The sequence below is a fragment of the Oncorhynchus keta genome, chromosome 4, assembly GCF_023373465.1.
Source record: "Oncorhynchus keta strain PuntledgeMale-10-30-2019 chromosome 4, Oket_V2, whole genome shotgun sequence".
Taxonomy (NCBI): domain Eukaryota; kingdom Metazoa; phylum Chordata; class Actinopteri; order Salmoniformes; family Salmonidae; genus Oncorhynchus; species Oncorhynchus keta.
Window position 1 is genome coordinate 21,302,653 of NC_068424.1, and position 23,231 is coordinate 21,325,883.

General features: G+C 46.2%; 1 protein-coding gene across 6 annotated transcripts in view; it reads left to right on the plus strand.

The window, feature by feature from the left end:
* The window catches only part of scn5lab (sodium channel, voltage gated, type V-like, alpha b), a 207,717-nt gene that overhangs the window by 115,432 nt on the left and 69,054 nt on the right, over positions 1-23,231 (plus strand). For 5 of the 6 annotated variants that reach the window (XM_052503848.1, XM_052503846.1, XM_052503849.1 and 2 more), the window contains 2 exons: positions 7,064-7,237; positions 10,361-10,717. In XM_052503848.1, the coding sequence (XP_052359808.1) occupies positions 7,064-7,237; positions 10,361-10,717 (531 nt within the window). Of the gene's footprint in view, positions 1-1,918; positions 2,115-7,063; positions 7,238-10,360; positions 10,718-23,231 lie in introns of those variants that run through there. The other variant, XM_052503853.1, reaches the window with a different exon arrangement.

Below are 23,231 nucleotides of genomic sequence, written 5' to 3' on the forward strand. Positions count from 1 at the left end.
TATGCTGTATGTCATCCCTATCTTGTCCTGCCCAGCTTTTAGCGAGACCTGTCATTATCACCTTAGTCACTTGAGTCTGAAATGTCGTGGAGTGGTAGCTGTGTTGAATATGTCATGGAAATTCTACACACTGGGACACTCAAAGTCAATTTTAAATGAATCATTGTTTATTAACAGTTAATTGGAGAGGTTCCAACAAACTGGATGCACAATTGTACATGTCTGTCAGGAGTTCCTTCGGGGCAGTCCCGTTAGATCTCTTATATACTGCTTACAGACACGTTACATAGGCATGATTTTGCTTATTCATCATTAACGTTTGGTTCATGCATGTGACCGACCAATACTGGTTCATAACATGTAAAATACCAATACCGCACGAGGCTTCTTCTCTCCAAGCTGAGACCATGAAACTGAGATCCTTTCAAGGTTCTGGGCGTACTGCCAAATTGCAGATACTGATAGTGAAGATTCCTTCAATCAGTCACTTGCATGAACACAGAAATGTGTTATTAGAAAATCACAAACATAAAATGTTCCATCACAGATAGATAGAGCAATAAGAATGTGACCTATTATTGATGAACGCTAATTCTGTGTAGTTACAGGGTTAACCCATTACCATTAGGTATAATGAAGTATTCCCGCGGCTTGCTAGAGCATTGTGAACTGCGGTAGCGCAGTGGTCTAAGTTTGTTTCTAGTGCTGGGCAATCATTTTTTTCTTTTTTTTTTTGCACCAAGGAAGGTATATATCGACGTTCTCGGAATCTTTTCAAACGTTTGAAATCGCTGTCTATTTCCAGACAGGTTTGGTGCATCTCAGTGCTAGAGGTGACCCTGGTTCAATTCCAGGCTGTATCACTACCGGTACCTACCTCAATGCATAGTGCCAACTGTAAAGTTTGGTGGAGGAGAAATAATGGTGTGGGGCTGTGTTTCATGGTTTTCAGTGAATGGAAAACGCTACAGCATACAATGACATTCTAGATGATTCTGTGCTTCCAACTTTGTGGCAACAGTTTGGGCAAGGCCCTTTCCTGTTTCAGCATGACAATCCTCTGCACAAAGTGAGGTCCATATAGAAATGGTTTGTCGAGATTGGTGTGGAAGAACTTTACTGTCCTGCACAAAGCCCTGACATCAACCCCATCGAACACCTTTGGGATGAATTGGAATGCCGAATGTGAGCCAGGCCTAATCGCCAAACATCAGTGCCTGACCTCACTAATGTTCTTGTGGCTGAATGGAAACAATTCCCCACAGCAATGTTCCAACATCTCGTGCTGCATTTCCAAAACTCGGTCCTGGGGACTCCAAGGGGTGCACGTTTTGGTTTTTGCCTTAGCACTATGCAGCTTATTCAAATATTGAACTCATCATCAAGCTTTGATTATTTGAATCAGTTGTGTAGAGCTAGGTCAAAAAACAAATGCACCCAATGGGGTACCCAGGACTGAGTTTGGGAGAAACTGATCTAGTGGAAAGCCTTCCCAGAAGAGTGGAGGCTGTTATAGCAGCAAAGTGGGGACCAACTCCATATTAATGCCTATGATTTTGGACTGAGATGTTCGACGAGCTGCGTGAGCACGTGTGTACATGTGTGGGGCTGTTCACCTGAGGCCAGTTGGGCGTGTGTCGTTCCATGGAGTATGTTAACTGTGGGAATGAAACCTTGTTGATGCCCCTCTGTGTGCAGTGACATGCTTCCCAGAGAGAGCTTGTCACATGGCATCTCCTCTCTGCCCTCCTCCCTGTTGAGCCTGCACCCACCGCCCTTCCACTCGCATGAGCCTGACTCTGCTCTGCTCTGTGTGTGTGTGTGTGTGTGTGTGTGTGTGTGTGTGTGTGTGTGTGTGTGTGTGTGTGTGTGTGTGTGTGTGTGTGTGTGTGTGTGTGTGTGTGTGTGTGGTGTGTGTGTGTGTGTGGGTGTATATCTTCATACAGTATATGCTGAGCCACCATGACCACAGTCAGCACAGCACAGGCCCTAGTTCACACAGCAATGGCCGACATCTCGTGCCCCTCGGCTACCCTTCAGCCACAAAGACATTGCGGGACAGATGTACGGACGAACACCTACGTGTCAGGCCTGTTAGATATTCACATGAGTGTGTAAGTTGCTGGCATGTTTTCATTTTCAGAAACGTGCATGCACTACACATCTGTATGTGTCTGTGTGAGAGAAGACAGGAGTACGTTGTTTAGGGTGGGAGAGTGACAGACAGGTTTGGGGTGGGAGAGTAGCAGACAGGTTTGGGGTGGGAGAGTAACAGACAGGTTTGGGGTGGGAGAGTAACAGACAGGTTTGGGGTGGGAGAGTGACAGACAGGTTTGGGGTGGGAGAGTGACAGACAGGTTTGGTGTGGGAGAGTGACAGACAGGTTTGGGGTGGGAGAGTGACAGACAGGTTTAGGGTGGGAGAGTGACAGACAGGTTTGAGGTGGGAGAGTGACAGACAGGTTTGAGGTGGGAGAGTGACAGACAGGTTTGGTGTGGGAAAGTGAGAGACAGGTTTGGTGTGGGAGATTGACAAACAGGTTTGAAGTGGCAGAGTGACAGACAGGTTTGGTGTAGGAGAGTGAGAGACAGGTTTGGTGTGGGAGAGTGACGGTGGGAGCGTGACAGACAGGTTTGGGGTGGGAGAGTGACAGATAGGGTTTGGGGTGGGAGAGTGACAGACTGTAGTAGGGTGGGAGAATGACAGACAGGTTTGGTGTGGGAGAGTGTCAGACAGGTTTGGGGTGGGAGAGTGACAGTGGGAGATTGACAGACAGGTTTGGTGTGGGAGATTGACAGACAGGTTTGAAGTGGGAGAGTGACAGACAGGTTTGGGGTGAGAGAGTGCCAGACAGGTTTGGGGTGGGAGAGTGCCAGACAGGTTTGGGAAGGGAGAGTGACAGACAGGTTTGGGGTGGGAGAGTGACAGACAGGTTTGGGGAGGGAGAGTGACAGACAGGTTTGGGGAGGGAGAGTGACAGACAGGTTTGGGGTGGGAGAGTGATAGACAGGTTTTGGGAGGGAGAGTGATAGACAGGTTTGGGGTGGGAGAGTGATAGACAGGTTTGGGGAGGGAGAGTGATAGACAGGTTTGGGGAGGGAGAGTGATAGACAGGTTTGGGGTGGGAGAGTAACAGACAGGTTTGGGGAGGGAGAGTGACAGACAGGTTTGGGGAGAGAGAGTGATAGACAGGTTTGGGGTGGGAGAGTGACAGACAGGTTTGGGGTAGGAGAGTGATAGACAGGTTTGGGGTGGGAGAGTGATAGACAGGTTTGGGGAGGGAGAGTGATAGACAGGTTTGGGGTGGGAGAGTAACAGACAGGTTTGGGGAGGGAGAGTGACAGACAGGTTTGGGGAGAGAGAGTGATAGACAGGTTTGGGGTGGGAGAGTGACAGACAGGTTTGGGGTAGGAGAGTGATAGACAGGTTTGGGGTGGGAGAGTGATAGACAGGTTTGGGGAGGGAGAGTGACAGACAGGTTTGGGGAGGGAGAGTGATAGACAGGTTTGGGGAGGGAGAGTGACAGACAGGTTTGGGGTGGGAGAGTGACAGACAGGTTTGGGGAGGGAGAGTGACAGACAGGTTTGGGGAGGGAGAGTGACAGACAGGTTTGGGGTGGGAGAGTGACAGAGAGGTTTGGGGAGTGAGAGTGACAGACAGATATGGGGTGGGAGAGTGACAGACAGGTTTGGGGAGGGAGAGTGACAGACAGGTTTGGGGTGGGAGAGTGATAGACAGGTTTGGGGTGGGAGAGTGACAGACAGGTTTGGGGTGGGAGAGTGACAGACAGGTTTGGTGAGGGAGAGTGACAGACAGGTTTGGGGTGGGAGAGTGACAGACAGGTTTGGGGTGGGAGAGTGACAGACAGGTTTGGGGTGGGAGAGTGACAGACAGGTTTGGGGTGGGAGAGTTACAGACAGGTCATCTGAGTCACCGGTTAGATGAGTAATACGTGAGCATTCAGCAGATATGCATTTTCAGACTCTCTACTAACCTGTATTTACACTGTTGGCGACACATATGTGTTATTTTGGTCTTTTAGCTAGGTTCATCTGTTGGAATACATACTTTTAACTTTTAATCCCATTTAGTCTGTAAACCAAGTTTATTTGTTTCGAAGCTGTGGGATATTCAATACGGTATAGGTCTACCTAATAACAATATTGTTTTATTAGGTTTTCTACAGAAAACAGAACAGGTGCATCTGAAATAGCATCTATTCCCTATAGAGTGTAGCATACTTTTGTTTACCAGAGCCTGGTCGAAAATAGAGCACTTCTGCTCTAGGGAATAAGGTGCCATTTCAGTGTTTCACTTAACCTATTCAGTCGTACCTCAGTCTCCTTAGCAGTGACAGCTCTTCGGCAGAAGAGGATAGACTACACACACAACCTGCACACTTTCTTATGATTATCACTGGAGATATGAATCGTGTTGCTACGATGCCGTGACATGCTCAGACCAACTCATATGGATTCCTAAATTACCATGTTTGCCTTGGGATCCTAAACGCTTACTCATTACTTCTGCTTTGGCCCGACAAAAATAATTACCCAGCATGCCTTTGGGGGCGTGTCCCAAACGGCACCCTACTCCCGAATAGTGCACTATCGGCCCTGGACAGTAGTGCACTATAGAGGGAACAGGGTGCCATTTGTGACATAGTCTTGCTGTGATAGTGTGTACCACACTGACCCAGTGCTGATGTAGCCTTCCTCTTTTTAAGGTTTGCCTACATAAGTGTTAGTACAGTGTGCTGTTCATTATCCGAGTTAGAATTACAGAGATGCTAATTTAATTTGAAATGAAACACATCATAAAAAACTGACGCTGACCATACTGACCCCACAGAAAATTTCACCCAGATTAATACATCGCATTTGCATTCCAATAAAGTACTTGTGATAATAAGTTGAATTTGCATTCCAATGCTGAATGGAAAATATATTTCCAATAAAGTACATGACATAAACTTACAAACTGAAAATGTTGTGTTTGCTGAAGTACTGTCACGCCCTGATCATAGAGAGCCTTTTTATTCTATATTTTGGTTAGGTCGGGATGTGACTAGGGGAGGGGGTTCCTATCTAGGTGTTTTATTTCTATGTTGGCCTGGTATGGTTCCCAATCAGAGGCAGCTGTTTATCGTTGTCTCTGATTGGGGATCATATTTAGGCAGCCATTTTCCCCACAGTGTTTTGTGGGATCTTGTTTTGAGTTAGTGCATGTTGCACCTCTTATGTTACGGTTCGTTGTTTGTTTCCTTTTTGTTTTGTAAGTTTCACAAAAATAAAGATGGGGAACTCGGAGCACGCTGCGCCTTGGTCCGTCTCTCCACACAGCCGTGACAAGTACAGACATTATGAAAATGTGTTTAAATTACATTGCAACACAATAAATGCATTTTTCAACACATTTGTGGTGTGTATTTACAGTAGTGCAATGTCTTCCCCCCAATGCTGTGCGATAGACCACTAAATTAAGTAAACCGGAATTATTAACTCATTAACTTTTGCATCACTCTGGGCAACATCAACGTCATCCTAAAGACATTAAATAATTGTCTGCTGCTCCATCTCCCTGCAAACCAGTACAGTACAGTACACAAACAAAATCAATTAATGCAGTACATGTCCATGTCTTGTCCTTCTCTGGGGCTATGCCATGTCATGTTGGACTTTCTGACTCAATGTTGTCACATGATCTCTGCGATAGATGCTCTGCCCAATCATAATGAGCGGCCCGTCTCGTCCTCAGGTCCTGACAGCGTAATAACGGTATGATTGTGAAGAACCTCGTCATCCATAACGAGCTGTGTGCCGAGCTTAATGAGCCCCATGTAAATGAGAAGAGAGACACACACGCCAAAGCAGCAGACCACACACACACACACACACACACACACACACACACACACACACACACACACACACACACACACACACACACACACACACACACACACACACACACACACACACACACTCTGACATTGGGCCACTCCAGGCAGCTGAAAGTGCCAGTCAATATCCCAGCAGTAATCATGCTGTCCCGCTCACTCAGCTACTCCTGCGCGCGTGTGTGCGTGTGTGCGTGTGTGCGTGTGTGCGTGTGCGCACATGGACTACGAGTCTTAACAGACTCTAGATCAGATCCTTTCAAGAGTCCCCGGTCGCTTGGGGGAAATGGTGTCACCGCAAAGGCTACCCAGACGCGCCCTCTGACGCTTTCGCCTTGTCCCCCTCCCTCTCACCTCCCGCCTGTGTGTCACGTACTCCGTGTCACATCGAGGAGCGCGTCTCCCAGGAACAACTAGCAGAGAGGCACTTCTGGAGCTGCAAGATGAAAACACCAGATTACAGAAGCACACACACACACGCACACACACACTCGCACGTACACACACACACGTACACACACACACACACACACACACACCTAACTGTAGACCTGTCAGCTGCTTCAGCTTTGACCACACAAACACAGAGCAAGAGACCAAGTCCAGTGAATGTAGAAATAGATAGAGATGAGGATGCTCCCAAAACAGCATCTGAAAACTGATTCAAAAGCATTGCATTTACTGTGGAGTTTGATGTCATAGTTCCAGACACTCCAATGAAGAAAACACAGAGACATGGATTGAATCAAAAGTGCATTGTTGACAACGTAGTGCACGGGCAATTTCCCTGACGTTTGCTGAAATCACATTCACGGTAAACGCTCAAGTGTAAATTACTAGGACAGTTTGCTTGTCAGCAATGCACATTTGATTAATTCCCAGTCCACGTAGAGCTTCTATGTTAGTATGGGTAGGAATTGGTCCTTCAAGTTAGTTGTAAGTGGAAACATTGTACAGCCTTGCCTTCCAGATAATTCCAGAAGGTTCCACGTGGATAACATCAGTAGATTGGGAGGCAATGCGAAAGACAGCAGTGTTCAATTACAATGCTTCATGAGCAAGGGTAGCCGGGCCTGATTCTGACTCTAACCTGCTCTGAAGTGTCCTACCCCCAGGCTGAGCACTCCCTCTCTCTGTGTGTCTGTGTGTGTCTGCGTTTCCTAGGTATTCTCCGGGATCTTCACCGCCGAGATGGTGTTAAAGATTATCGCTCTGGACCCCTACTACTATTTCCAGCAAGGTTGGAACATATTTGACAGCATCATCGTGTGCCTCAGCCTCATGGAGCTGGGCCTGTCCGATGTGGAGGGACTGTCCGTTCTCCGATCCTTCAGACTGGTATTTAAACATTAAGCATGTCGCCCCTCCGGCCTATCTGTCTCTCTGTGTGCTGTCTGTGTGTTAGTTGATGATGGTTGTCTGGATATAAGTGTTGCTGGCTGCAATGTTTGGTTAGCTCACTCTCCCCATGCTAATGTACGAATACTGTAAATCCCCCTAACTGTGAAATTGGCAAGTCCTTCTCATCAGTTACTAAGAGGCTATTCTCATTGACAAACATTTAAGGAGAGGCAGCTCGATGAGATTTCAATTTACATTAATGTGCATAAACTTTTCAATTTACATGACACTATTTACCGTAAATACCAGTATCACAGTTGTCACTAGCCAGTAAGCTTGCAAACTATTCAATAATGCGAGCAACTTTTCCTCTAAAACATGTTAGCTACACTCTTAGATAATGCAACCACATCGTACTACACTCTTAAATCATGTTTTACATTGAACCTTTATTTAACTGGGCAAGTCAGTTAAAACGTCTTATGGCTACGGGTTCTGCTAGTGGCACCCCTCGACAGCATTCCGCTGAAAAGGCAGTGCGCAAAATTCAAAAATATTTTTTAGAAATATGTAACTTTCACACATTAACAAGTGCAATACACCAAATTAAAGATACACTTATTGTTAATCTACCCATCGTGTCCGATTTCAAAAAGGCTTTACAGCGAAAGAACAACATATGATTATGTTAGATCAGAGCCAAATCACAAAAACACACACAGCCATTTTTCCAGCCAAAGATAGGAGTCACAAAAAGCAGAAATATAGATAAAATGAATCACTAACCTTTGATGATCTTCATCAGATGACACTCATAGGACATCATGTTACACAATACATGTATGTTTTGTTTGATAAAGTGCATATTTATATCCAAAAATCTCAGTTTACATTGGCGCATTATGTTCAGTAATGTTTTGCTTCCAAAACATCCAGTGATTTTGCAAAGAGCCACATTAATTTCCATAAATACTCATAATAAACATTGATAAAAGACACAAGTGTTATTCACAGAATTAAAGATAGACTTCTCCTTAATGCAACTGCAGTGTCAGATTTCAAAAAAACTTTACGGAAAAGCACACCATGCAATAATCTGAGTACGGCGCTCAGAGACCAAACCAGCCAAAGAAATATCCGCCATGTTGTAGTCAATATTAGTCAGAAGCAGCATTATAAATATTCACTTACCTTTTATGATCTTCATCAGAATGCACTCCCAGGAATCCCAGTTCCACAATAAATGTTTTGTTCGATAAAGTTCATCACTTATGTCCAAATTCCTTGTTAGCGCATTCAGCCCAGTAATCCATCATCATGAGGCATGAGCACTAGTTCCAGACAAAGTCCAAAAGTTATGTTACAGTCTGTAGAAACATGTCAAACGATGTATAGAATCAATCTTTAGGATGTTTTTAACATAAATCTTCAATAATGTTCCAACCGGAGAATTCCTTTGTCTGTAGAAAAGCAATGGAAAGAGAGCTACCTCTCACGTGAACGAGCGTCACGAGTTTGTGGCACTCTGCCAGACCACTGACTCAAAGAGCCCTTATGAGCCCCTCCTTTACAGTAGAACCCTCAAACAAGTTTCTAAAGACTGTTGACATCTAGTGGAAGCCTTAGGAAGTGCAATTTGACCCCATAGACACTGTGTTTTCGATAGGCCAAGCTTTGAAAAACTACAAACCTCAGATTTCCCACTTCCTGGTTGGATTTCTTCTCGGGTTTTTGCCTGCCATATGAGTTCTGTTATACTCACAGACATCATTCAAACAGTTTTAGAAACTTCAGAATGTGTTCTATCCAAATCTACTAATAATATGCATATATTAGCAGCTGGGAGTGAGTAGCAGGCAGTTTACTCTGGGCACGCTTTTCATCCAAACGTGAAAATGCTGCCCCCTATCCCAAACAGGTTTAAGAACAAATTCTTATTTGTTGGCCTACCCTAGACAAACCCGGATGACGCTGGGCCAATTGTGCACCACCCTATGGGATTCCCAATCATGGCTGGATGTGATAAAGCAACAATTCACAATCATGTGCTGACAGTTAAAGGGTTTATTTTCTTGTTTGTACACACAATAACACAGCTATCTATGCTAGCTAGTAATGTTACCATATTATACACGAACGTTTACCACAGAGATTGCTGGCACCTTAATTGGGGAGGATGGGCTTGTGGTAAAGGCTGGAGTGGAATTAGTGGAATGGTATCAAATACATCAAACACATGGTTTACATTTGCTCCGTTCCAGCCATTATTATGAGCCGTCCTCCCCTCATCAGCCTGCACTGACATTTACACCTTTCATATGAATATACAAATACAGTTTCAGCATATTAAAGGTTATGTTAGAACAAACCAGGCATTTTATCAATATCATAGAAGGTATTATATGAGGTAAACGCAAAATTTAGACTGAAAACGTTGATCATTTCCCTGGTGAGTTGATCAGCTTCTTGCTGCATTCTTCTTGCCTGGAAGGTGGGTCACCATTGTTGAACTTCCCTTTCTTAAAGCTATGGAAATAATTTCAGAGTGTAACAGGCTCAATAAAACTCAATAAAACATATATAGATTTAAGCTGTTTCAAAAACACTGCTCTGCTATTAGTATTTTTGCTGTATGAATGTTGGGCTCAACGAGACAATTCTGTTTATACTGCCAGGCTTAGAAGGGTGCAAATGTTGTGCGTGACCTCCAGGGGTATCGTTCGAGACATGAGAAATACGCAAGTTTACATTACAGTTATGTCTCTCGAAAATCGACACCTCTCGAGAAACTCTTGAAATTCTCCTCAATTCTCGTCAACGAGAATAGACCCTAAACCAGCCTGATTTAGTTAAGTTCTTAGTACATAATTCCATTGACACAATTATTTCAATTGTAGCCAGTAGCCACTTCTTAATTTATTAACTTTTAAATGTTTAAAGTTAAAGATGCGTATAGGATAAAGTAAAATAAATAACAACATGGACGAATACATTGATCATGTATTTCTAAATATTTTGATTCAACTTCTACATAACATGCATTTTTAAAACACACACATATTGACCATGTCTCAGATAACGAATCTCACTATCCCATCTCCCCTCTCCCCCCTCCCACAGCTAAGGGTGTTCAAGCTGGCCAAGTCGTGGCCCACCCTCAACACGCTCATCAAGATCATCGGCAACTCGGTGGGCGCTTTGGGAAACCTGACCCTGGTCCTAGCCATCATAGTCTTCATCTTTGCCGTGGTGGGCATGCAGCTGTTCGGCAAGAATTACCAGGACTGCGTGTGTAAGATCTCCAAGGACTGTACGCTGCCGCGCTGGCACATGAAGGACTTCTTCCACTCGTTCCTCATCGTGTTCCGGGTGCTGTGTGGCGAGTGGATCGAGACCATGTGGGACTGTATGGAGGTGGCAGGGCAGCCTCTCTGCCTCCTAGTCTTCATGCAGGTCATGGTGATCGGGAACCTGGTGGTAAGTCATTCTTCCACTCTCAGTCTCTTGGGTAGTGTGGGCAGTAAGGTACATGTTTTGGTTGACTTTTGAATGCACCACAAAAGTGCGTGCAGCCTCTATATTTTGTGTGATTTTAGTGCTCAGAGGCTACTCAAATTTTAAATCAATGTGTGTAATCCTCTCCTAAAATTGTGAAATTCAGGATTACATTTATTAAGCTGAACATTTCCCTCTGCTATTTGACCCTGTAAAAGGTTGCCCCCTTACGTCAATTTAGCTCAGTTTTGAGCAGGACACAAGCGTGGTTCATTCATGTCTCTGTCACGAGCCCACTGTGGTGCTGTGGGTTGGCTGGGAGAAGGGGTGGGGGTGAGTGCCTCCTCTACCTCTCTGCCCTTCCACTTTATCCCCTTCCTGCCAATGGCTTTTATATCTGTCATGGTTGGAGCTTTTGGAAGAGTGGGCAGGGGTGTATGGGGGTTTGTGTGGGTGGGAGGAGATGGGGGGGGGGGTAGCAGAATGACAACATGACCCCGACAGTGGCTCTTGTTGAACGCCCCACCGTCCACCACTTGGTCCATAGCTGCAGGGGGTCTGGGGAAAGGAGGACGTTAAAACAATCCCCATAAAGCTCAGACGTATCCCCTATGAGGTACGATTCAGTTTCAGGAAGATGCCTGTTAGTGGCTGGCCATGTTAGCCTTGACAAAAAGATCACACAGGGAAGAATGGTTGAAATGTCACACAGTACAGTTTTGTGACCATTAGAAATTAATCAGGTTTTACGGTCCTGCTCTCTATAGACTTTATAGATGTAACAGGTCCCCCTGGGCATGTATAGTAATTAAAAGACTCCCCTAACATCCCATATCATCCTATAATGAAGCTGTTTATTGATTGGTCAGGACTGGTAGTGCTGAACTGTGGGCCAGGTCAGGTGGTCAGCTGTTAAAACTGACAGTAATAATGAAGGAAACAGGGTCCTGGGTCCCACCTGGTCTAGATACTATTTCTCAAAGAAGCCTATGCAGTGTTTTTGAGCTGTGTTGCATGGTTGCATGTCGTGACGCTTCAGTAGTTTAGCTAGGATATGGGGATATCTGCACACTTCCAAGACTTCCTTGACTGTATTTCTGCTCTCTCTCACACACAAGCACACACTTTGTCCTGGCAGATGTAATACCTTAAGGATTAAGGCTGTCATGTGTGAGGGGTTTTCCACACTAACTGACACGTAGACAGGTGTTGTAGTTTACATTGCATAAGACTCCTACTGTATGTGTTACAGTAGGATTGTTGAAATACAAAATGTCTCATGATTCCTGTGCGGGGGGTGACCTTACATTCTTGCCACTGCCGGTGTCCTACCACAACCCACTGAGTAAACAAATTAGAGACTAAATGGGTAGACAAACTCTACTACATGGAGTGGTACACAGCCTTGCCAGTAACACTTTCTACCCACAGTATCCTCTCTGTCCTTAGTGCTCCACTACATGCTGCAGTACTGTTCTAATCCGCGGGGCAGGCAAGCGATGAGGTCGCAATTACCCAGCCTGCCCCCGCTAATATTATCTTTCTCTGCAGGGTCGCCCCAGTCTCTGAGTCAAGTCAGTCAAGTCAGTGCCTGTCATTTGCTTACACACTTGTGTTAGAGGCCTCCTCCCTCTCCTCCTCTCTTCTCTCTCCTCCCTCCCTTCCCACTCCACCTCCTCTTCTCTCTTTCCCTCCCGAGTCCCCAGTCTTATTTATTTTGGCTGAGCAGTCAAAGGAAGTCGTTGAGACTGAGATCTGCCTGGGCTGCGAGACGTCGGGTTGTGTAAAATAACATGGCTGCTGATGTCTCGTCGGGATATTTACAAGGCTGACAAAATGTCTGATGTGGGACGGCGTGTTAACGGATCCAGATGCATGACTAAGCATTATTATGATTGCATAGCATCATGGGATAAATAGGGGAGATACATTTGATACTTAATTAACTGATAATGCCCTCAAAGCCTGTGTTTGGAGAATATCTTGACATGGGTGTTGTTAGCATCTCGGGCCAGCAAACCGTGCCAATATATCCTCCAAACACCAGAGCTGAGGTCATTATCACTTTTATACAATGGTTTACCAACATATTTAAATAACGATTGACATATTTTCATAAAAAAAAGTTATTTTAATGAATTTCTTCATACTAATTTATCCATCCAAGAGATAAAGTCCCAACGCAAATGTAGGGTTGCTACCAAGCTGTCTGGATCATTCATGCTATCAGTTAGGTCGCCAGAGACGCGACCCAGTCGTGATGTCTTTTTGTTCTAAGTCTAGGGACTTAACCCAGTCATTTATTCTAAATGTTTTGTTGCCATGCAGCCTGGCAATATTCTTATCCCTTGCTTGCTAGCTAGCCAACTACAGTGTACAGTCAGCTCAAACAGTGTAGCCAAAATAACAGCAAAGTAGCTGCATTTGCATATGTTTAAGCTGTTTTCTAGTGATGTTTATTTGGATACATCCATAACAATGAGCTAATGATGCACAATTTCAACTGGCATAGTAAATGTGCACTCTTGTCTGAACACTGTTCAGCGTAGGTACATAGCTAACACAATCACTTAAAACTGTAGCTGGAAAGATTGCAAACTACCTGCATTTCATTTCATTTGACCTGCTTTTCTGTTGACATGTATTTGTATATATCCATAAAAATGATGCTGATTCATGATTTTGACTGTCTAAGAAAATATGTCTCTCTAGTTGCGAAGGTCGAAGAGATAGACAGCAAGGTTTATACAAATCTCGCCTGTTAAAAACCAAATGCTAGTCTAAAAGAAATGGGGGATAATGCTTTTAACTGTGGAGGTCAAGTTTATAAATTGCCTGGTTGGGCTGATGAGACAGTGGATTGTGCAGTGAGATGGAACCGTAAATAGGCATTTCAATGTCATAGCCTAACATAGGTAACTTTTGGAATAGACACAGGCTGGAACGCCTTTTTAACCAATCAACATCCAGAATAAGACCCACCTATTGTATAATATTCCTATTAGCTTGCCTTAGAGTTTTTTGTGTTTGTAAACATGGGGTACCATCTCTGTCAGTGTTTTAATTTAAACTGAAGAAATGTCACAGTGTTGTTATGTGAAACTAGCACAATGAATTAATATTCTATGAAAGCATAAAGGGGCAGGTATTCAGATGTAAGATCTTAATTTGGTCACCTTGTTGCAGGAGAACTTGTAGTGTATTTCAATTTGATTTTCCCTTGTATCAATCAATGTATCAACCTCTTCAAAAATGTTCCTAATTATAATCCATATAAGAATTCAAATGTCCTGTTTCTGCAGGATTATGTTCCTACTGTAGCACACTTGCTCAAATTAAGATCCTACAATATAGTGGCCATTTTTGTCTTGACATCAAAGTTGACGTCACTCATGATGACGTCTGGTTCTAAGAACTTAAAACATTGAACTTATTTCCCCATTGGGATAAACACATTTAGTGATTATAAACAATATTATGATTTCTTAGTACGTTATTAACAACGTCAGAAGACATGAGTCATCCTAAGGTTAATTAGAAAATGAGCACTCTTCTAGATATCCAGATCTGGCCTCGAGAGAGCTTTTCGCTCTGCTCCCTGTTGTATCAAGTGTTATGAACCTAACACTCCCCTCTCCTGCATGGTACTCAAGTGGACCAATAAGAGCCATCCAATAGCTCCCCTGTCTGAGCTTGTCCCTCCACACACAGGGGGAGAGAGAAAGAGACCGAAAGAGAGAGAGAGTTAGAGAGAAGGGGGGGCTATGAATCCTAGCCATCCATGGCGATAGCATTCTCTAATCTGTTCTGTGAATCCTGTGAATGCAGTGTTTGTATGTGCAGCACAAACACAGGTCATTACGCCACCGCCTGCCACTCTCATTCTCGGCAACAACCTTCAGAAGCAGGCTGCCTGGAGAGTCTAGAGAGTCTCTACTCTGTCCAGGAAGCTTACCAGCGTAACCCTACTCCAATGATCTCTACTGTAAGTGGGCCAGGGCCAGTAAGTTCAGGTATACTGTCTGATCTTGGCTTGGGGGACTTAGTGGAGAGTTATCTCCTTTAATCATCCCTTTTCATCTCCGTGTCCATGTTACCCTGCCAGCCTTGTACCTCTCGTCCCTTCCGTGCCTGACATGAGATGGGCCGTCAGTCAACGGAGAGAGTCTGTGTGTGTGTGTGTGTGTGTGTGTGTTGGACCATGGACAAAACCTGCATGGGTCTGGGTAATATTGCTCTCAATCTTTCAGCCTGTCTGGGTCATGGCCTCATTGCCAATCAGGTGCAGGTTGGTTTTCTCTTAGCATCACAGAAATAAGACATTCATCATTACGCAACCATTTAATTCTATATGGATTCTGTACATGGAATGTAAAGGCAATACTTCTCGTTAACAAGATAGCCTCATCTTGATATAATCCCCAGAGTAGACAAAACATTAAGAACTCTTCCATGACATTGACTGACCAGGTGCATCCAGGTCAAAGATATGATCCGTTATTGATATCACCTGTTAAATCCACTTCAATCAGTTTAGATGAAGGGGACGGATTTTTATGCCTTGAGACAGTTTAGACATGGATTGTGTATGTGTGGCATTCCGAGGGTGAATGGGAAAGACAAAAGATTTAAGTGCCTTTGAATGGGGTACGGTAGTAGGTGCCAGGAAAACCGTTTTGAGTGTCAAGAACTACAACGCTTCTGGGTTTTTCACGCTCAACAGTTTCCCGTGTTATCAAGAATGGTCCACCACCCAAAGAACATCCAGCCAACAGCAGGCCAGTGGTCGAAAATGGGTAATTGATGAGGACAAAGGAGGCTGATATGAATTGTGCAGAGCAACAGATGGGCTACAGTTAGCCACCTGCAGTCCAGTACAACATTGGTGTCCAAAGACCCATAAAATAATACATTGACACAAATGGGGTATGAGCAAAAAATAAGAAACTGTGGTTGCAGTGAGCTAAGGAATGAAAACGCTAGACACTAAATAATTAGAAAAACATTGTCTGGTCTGATGAATCGTGGTTCCTGCTGTTTCACGATGACGGGACAGATGGCGCCGAAGGACATAGCTGACGTTTTACATTCTCCTGATCAATTGTATAATTTTGTAATTTTTTTTGCATTTTCGTAACTTATTTTGAACTTTTTGTGTACATAATGTTGCTGCTACCGTCTCTTATTACCGAAAATAACTTCTGGACATCAGAAAAGCTATTACTCACCACAGACTGGAATAAACTTTTTCCTTTAACGAGTCAACGAGAAGGATATCCTGTTTTCACTGGAACAGGCCCAGATCCACACCTTTTGCATGAAGAAAAGACACCGGAAATGGGACGCAGGTCGGGGATCCTTCTGAGAAGCCGGAGGTGAGTGAGTAAACTCCCAATGCCTTCAATTCTCCTTGCTAAAGTGCAATCGTTAGAACCTAAAATTGATGCCCTACGACTAAGATTATCCTACCAACAGGACATTAAAAACTGTGACATCCTATGTTTCACCGAGACGTGGCTGAACAAAGAAACAGACAATATAGAGCTGGCGGGATTTTCCATGCACCGGCAGAACAGAGACGCTACCTCTGGTAAGAAGAGGGGTGGGGGTGTGTGTCTTTTTGTCAAGAACAGCTGGTGTGCAATGTCTAATATTAAAGAAGTCTCGAGGTATTGCTCGCCTGAGGTAGAGTACCTTATGATAAGCTGTCAACCACACTATCTACTAAGAGAGTTCTCATCTGTATTATTAGTAGACGTCTATTTACCACCACAAAGCGATGCTGGCACTATGACCGCTCTCAACCAACTCTATAAGGCCATAAGCAAAGAAGAAAATGCTCACCCAGAAGCAGCGCTCCTAGTGGCCGGGGACTTTATTGCAGGCAAACTTAAATCAGTTTTACCACATTTTTACCAGCATGTCATATATGCAACCAGGGAAAAATAAATCCTAGACCACCTTTACTCCACACACAGAGATGCATACAAAGCTCTCCCCCACCCTCCAGTTGACAAATCTGACCAGAACTCTATCCTCCTGATTCCTGCTTACAAGCAAAACATAAATCAGGAAGTACCAGTGACTCTCTAAATAAAGTGGTCAGATGACGCGGATGCTACACTACAGGACTGTTTTGCTAGCATAGACTGGAATATATTCCGTGATTCATCCAATGGCATTGAGGAATACAACACCTCAGTCATTGGCTTCATCAATAAGTGCATTTTTGACGACATCGTCCCCACAGTGACTGTACGTACATATCCCAACCAGAAGCCATGGATTACAGGCAACATCCGCACTGAGCTAAAGGCTAGAGCTGCCATTTTCAAGGAGGGGAGACTAATCCGGACGCTTAAAAGAAGAAATCCCGCTATGCCCTCAGACGAACCATCAAACAAGTGAAGCGTCAATACAGGATTAAGATTGAATCCTACTATACCGGCTCTGACTCTCATTGGATGTGGCAGGGCTTGAACACTATTATGGACTACAAAGGGAAACCCAGACGCGTGCTGCCCAGTGATGCGAGCCGAGCAGACGAGCTAAATGCCTTTCATGCTTGCTTCGAGGCAAGCAACACTGAAGCATGCACGAGGGCACCAGCTGTTCTGGATGACTGTGTAATAATGCTCTCCGTAGCCGATGTGAACAAAACCTTTAAACAGGTCAACATTCACAAAGCCGCTGGACCAGACGGATAACCAGGACGTGTACTCAAAGCATGCGTGGACCAACTGTCAAGTGTCTTCACTGAAATGTTCAACCTCTCCCTGAATCTGTAATACCTACATGTTTCAAGCAGACGACCATAGTCCCTGTGCCCAAGGGTAACCTTCCTAAATGATTACCGCCCCGTGGCACTCACGTCGGTAGCCATGAAGTGCTTCGAAAGTCTGGTCATGGCTCATATCAACAGCATCCTCCCAGACACCCTAGACCCAATTTGCGTACCGCCCCAACAGATCCACAGATGATGCAATCTCAATCGCACTCCTCACCTCCCTTTCTCACCTGGACAAAAGGAACACCTATGTGAGAATGCTATTCATTGACTACAGCTCAGCGTTCAACACCATAGTGCCCACGAAGCTCAACACTAAGCTATGGACTCTGGGACTAAACACCTCCCTCTGCAACTGGATCCTGGACTTCCTGACGGGCCGCCCACAGGTGGTAAGAGTAGGCAACAATACATCTGCCACGCTGATCCTTACCACTGGGGCCCCTCAAGGGTGTGTACTTAGTCCCCTCCTGTATTCTCTGTTCACCCACAACTGTGTGGCCAAACACGACTCCAACACCATCATTAAGTTTGCTGACGACACAACAGTAATAGGCCTGATCAGAGGTCAGATAACTGGCAGTGTGGTGCAAGAACAACAACCTCTCCCTCAATATGAGCAAGACAAAGGAGCTGATCGTGGACTACAGGAAAAGACAGGCCGAACAGGCCCCCATTAACATTGACGGGGCTGTAGTGGAGAAGGTCGAGAGTTTCAAGTTCCTTGGTGTCCACATCATCAACAAACTATCATGGTCCAAGACAGTCGTGAAGAGAGCACAACAAAACCTGAAAAGATTTGGCATGGGCCCCCAGATCCTCAAAAGGTTCTACAGCTGCACCATCGAGAGCATCCTGACCGGTTGCATCACCACCTGGTTTGGCAACTGCTCGGCATCTGACCGTAAGGCGCTACAGAGTGTAGTGCGAACGGCCCAGTATATCACTGGGGCCAAGCTTCCTGCCATTCAGGACCTATATAATAGGCGGTGTCAGAGGAAAGCCCATAAAATTGTCAGAGACTCCAGTCACCCAGGTTATAGACTGTTTTCTCTGATACCACGTGGCAAGCGGTACCGGAGCGCCAAGTCGAGGACCAAAAGGCTCCTCAACAGCTTCTACCCCCAAGCCATTAGATTGCTGAAAAATTCATAAAAATAGCCACCGGAAAATGTACATTTACCCCCCCAGCAGTACGTTAATGCTACTCGCTGTACCTATGCATAGTCATGTCGCCCCCACCTACATGTACAGATTACCTCAACTAGCCTGTACCCCTGCACACTGACTCGGTACCGGTGCCCCCTATATATAGCCTCGTTATTCTTATTGTGTTACTTTTTATTTTTACTTTTTATTCTAGCCTACTTGGTAAATATTTTCCACTTCTTGAACTGCACGGTTAAGGGCTTGAAAGTAAGCATTTCACGGTAGAGTCCTCACTTGTTGCATTCGGCGCATGTGGCCAATAAAGATTGATTTGATTTGATTAGGGTGTGGACCACGAGTACATGCATCCATCATGCCGCATGTCAACATTAAAGGCTAGTGGTGTGATGGTGTGGGGTATGTTTTCGTGGCACACATTGGGCCCCTTGATAAAAGTGGATCAGCATTTGAATGCCACAGGATATCTGAACATCCTTGCCAATCAGGTGCATTATTCATAGCAACAGTGTATGATTTGCAAATTGGATTTGCACAAGACTAGGATTGTCTAGGTTCCACGAACATGACAGTGAATTTAGTTTACTGCAGTGGCCTGCCCAGTCACCAGATCTCAATCTAATTGAGCATCTGTGGGATGATATGGAACCAGTTATTTGGAGTAGAGATACTGTTGCAGGCGTCAAATGTCAAAGGGTTTAAGGGTACGTTTAGGTATTAACTCCACATTTTTAAGGTCAGGGATAAATATAGGCATTATCTCCAAATTGTTCCAGTAAGGGTTAAGTTTTGGGAAAGGCTTAAAACTAAAATCTCAAAAACAACTTTCTATTTCTGGATTTAAACTTGCGACCTTTGGAATCAGAGGCAGATGCTTACATCCATCCTCTTCCACAATGCCCTAGCAAAACCGAAACCTACTCGAAGGTAACAACGCTCACTGTCGCCCCCTAGTGGACGATTTCCACGTCATCTACCAACGCCGAATACTGACCTGTGTCACGGGTGACCTGGCTGCTACTTTATGTATGTGTTCGTGACTCCAGTGTCTCTTTTCTAAAGCTCCATGTCAGGTGGTGCCCTTCCATTGGACCATGGCCCTGTGTAACTTAACTATGCCAGGTGTTAATACCCAGGCACAACTGGCAGCAGTTAGCACCTCACTAACTGTGTATCAACCAGGAGCCCACCACGGTACAGCACTCTCGTTCCAGATTCCTCTTCTGGTACTCCTTCACACACAAGCTTCCGATGGCAATAGTTCCAGGGGATTTGTTGTTGTTGTTGTGTTTTGATCCAAGTACAATACAATAGAGTAGAAACAGCCCTCACCGAATGTAACTACTGTGAGAATGTACTGCCAGTGTAGTCTCACTACAGTATAATCAAATAACACAGTGGTTTAATGCATACTACCAAATGAAGCTTTGAAATTCATTTAGCGAAAGGTATTTGAATAACTGTGATCCTGAATCATGTGTCTCAAATCATCCCTGAGGGAGGCTACCCACGGGCTAAGACTGGTTCTAACTGTAACCGTATGAGTCATAGGAGAACTAGCCATGTTTTCAGGAGGTTTTTGGGTAGAAAGGGTTGTGTTAATCAGTGAGAATGTGGGCCACACTGTCCTGAGGCTTATGCCTTCCACCGTTCATGTGATTTATCCACACCAAAATGCTCTCATTTTGCATGGATGGGCAATGTAACCACTCAGGGTGTGAAGGTTAGTGTGTGCGCGGGTGTGCGCGCGTGTGCATTTGGTTGCAGTTTCATATTCAGTTGCCACAACAGTCTTTGCTTGGATACAGACGACAGTGTTTCAGACTATTTTTTGGACTCGGAAGCAGATTCAAATGTCAAGTCAAATGTCAAACGTCAAATGTTATCAAACACAATATTGAGATTTCGTTTGGCAAGATATCCTAAAATGTCTGTGGTCAAAGGTATTGGTTGGTCGTACTTGGATGACTCATGGCTATTGGCTCGACAGTGTCTGGACGTAGAGGACTGGAAGTATGAGTTGATGAAATACCAATCAACAGTGCATGAAAGTCAACCCTTTTGGTATTTTGCCCTTGACATTTTGCTGTTTCTCCTCTCTGTCAAGATGTCACTAGCCATCGAGAGAGTGGGAGGCATGAAAACAATATTTGCTCCAATTCTGTTGGTTGTAAGGACTTTATATCATATACACAAGAGAACGCAAATGCTTTTACTAAGTTGACAAAGGGTATGTGTGTGTATGTGTGTGTGTGTGCGTGTGCGTGTGCGTGTGCGTGCGTGCGTGTGCTGGGCCTGTAGAGACAATGGTCTATTTATAGTGAGTAGTCAACTCATGTTGCTCCCCACCTAGAGCCAGGGTAGGTATGCAGCTATTTAGCTATGCAGTACAGATGACACTATGACCCCAGAGCTACCTGCTGAGTGAGCTCATACTAATCTGACCTCATCCAAGATGGCCGCCCAGGCCCACTACTGACTTCAGAGTTGCCTAACCACTGATATTTGTTATTCCCATAATGGTAAAGGTTGAGAGTAGAGTAATTTATGATGCTAGACCTGTGGTTATAGGAGCATATTCTACATTGAGCGCTTGCTTCACTATGCATTGATGTACTTGGTGAAGGATAACAGACCGTGTTGAGAATGAGAGTGGGACAGGGAGAGAAGGAGGGGGGAGGACTGGCGAAGGGAAAGTGGATATTATTAAAGCACTAATTAAATGTCCCCGTCTGCGTCTAAGCAGGGTTAGGATGTAAATCTCCTGGTGGCCTGGACCCAGGTGGTGGCTGTGGTGGCTGGGACTGTGGTGATGCCTGGGACTGGGTGGCCTAGACCCAGGTGGTGGCTGTGGTGGCTGGGACTGTGGTGATGCCTGGGACTGGGTGGCCTAGACCCAGGTGGTGGCTGTGGAGGTGGCTGGGACTGTGGTGATGGCTGGGACTGGGTGGCCTAGTCCCAGGTGGTGGCTGTGGTGGCTGGGACTGTGGTGATGCCTGGGACTGGGTGGCCTAGACCCAGGTGGTGGCTGTGGAGGTGGCTGGGACTGTGGTGATGGCTGGGACTGGGTGGCCTAGACCCAGGTGGTGGATGTGGTGGCTGGGACTGTGGTGATGCCTGGGACTGGGTGGCCTAGTCCCAGGTGGTGGCTGTGGAGGTGGCTGGGACTGTGGTGATGGCTGGGACTGGGTGGTCTAGTCCCAGGTGGTGGATGTGGTGGCTGGGACTGTGGTGATGCCTGGAACTGGGTGGCCTAGTCCCAGGTGGTGGCTGTGGAGGTGGCTGGGACTGTGGTGATGCCTGGGACTGGGTGGCCTAGACCCAGGTGGTGGCTGTGGAGGTGGCTGGGACTGTGGTGATGCCTGGGACTGGGTGGCCTAGACCCAGGTGGTGGCTGTGGTGGCTGGGACTGTGGTGATGGCTGGGACTGGGTGGTCTAGTCCCAGGTGGTGGATGTGGTGGCTGGGACTGTGGTGATGGCTGGGACTGGGTGGTCTAGACCCAGGTGGTGGATGTGGTGGCTGGGACTGTGGTGATGGCTGGGACTGGGTGGTCTAGACCCAGGTGGTGGATGTGGTGGCTGGGACTGTGGTGATGCCTGGGACTGGGTGGCCTAGACCCAGGTGGTGGCTGGTGGCTGGGACTGTGGTGATGGCTGGGACTGGGTGGCCTAGACCCAGGTGGTGGCTGTGGTGGCTGGGACTGTGGTGATGGCTGGGACTGGGTGGCCTAGACCCAGGTGGTGGCTGTGGTGGCTGGGACTGTGGTGATGCCTGGTTTGGGTGGTCACCCAGGTGCTGGTCTGTGGAGGTGGCTGGGACTGTGGTGATGGCTGGGACTGGGTGCTAGTCCCAGGTGGTGACACTGGTGGCTGGGACTGTGGTGATGCCTGGGACTGGGTGGCCTAGACCCAGGTGGTTTTAGGTCTGGGAGTATGCACTGGGTGGCCTGACCCAGGTGGTGGATGTGGTGGCTGGGACTGTGGTGATGCCTGGGACTGGGTGGCCTAGTCCCAGGTGGTGGCTGTGGAGATGGCTGGGGTGGTGATGCCTGGGACTGGGTGGCTAGTCCCAGGTGGTGGATGGGTGGCTGGGACTGTGGTGATGCCTGGACTGGGTGGGCTAGTCCCAGGTGGTGGCTGTGGAGGTGGCTGGGACTGTGGTGATGCCTGGGACTGGGTGGCCTAGACCCAGGTGGTGGCTGTGGAGGTGGCTGGGACTGTGGTGATGCCTGGGACTGGGTGGCCTAGACCCAGGTGGTGGCTGTGGTGGCTGGGACTGTGGTGATGGCTGGGACTGGGTGGTGAGGTGGTGGATGTGGTGGCTGGGACTGTGGTGATGGCTGGGACTGGGTGGGACCCAGGTGGTGGATGTGGTGGCTGGGACTGTGGTGATGGCTGGGACTGGGTGGTCTAGACCCAGGTGGTGGATGTGGTGGCTGGGACTGTGGTGATGGCTGGGACTGGGTGGAGGACCCAGGTGGTGGAGTGGATGGCTGGGGGTGGTGATGGCTGGGAGCGATGGTGGGGGAGGTGGCTGGTGA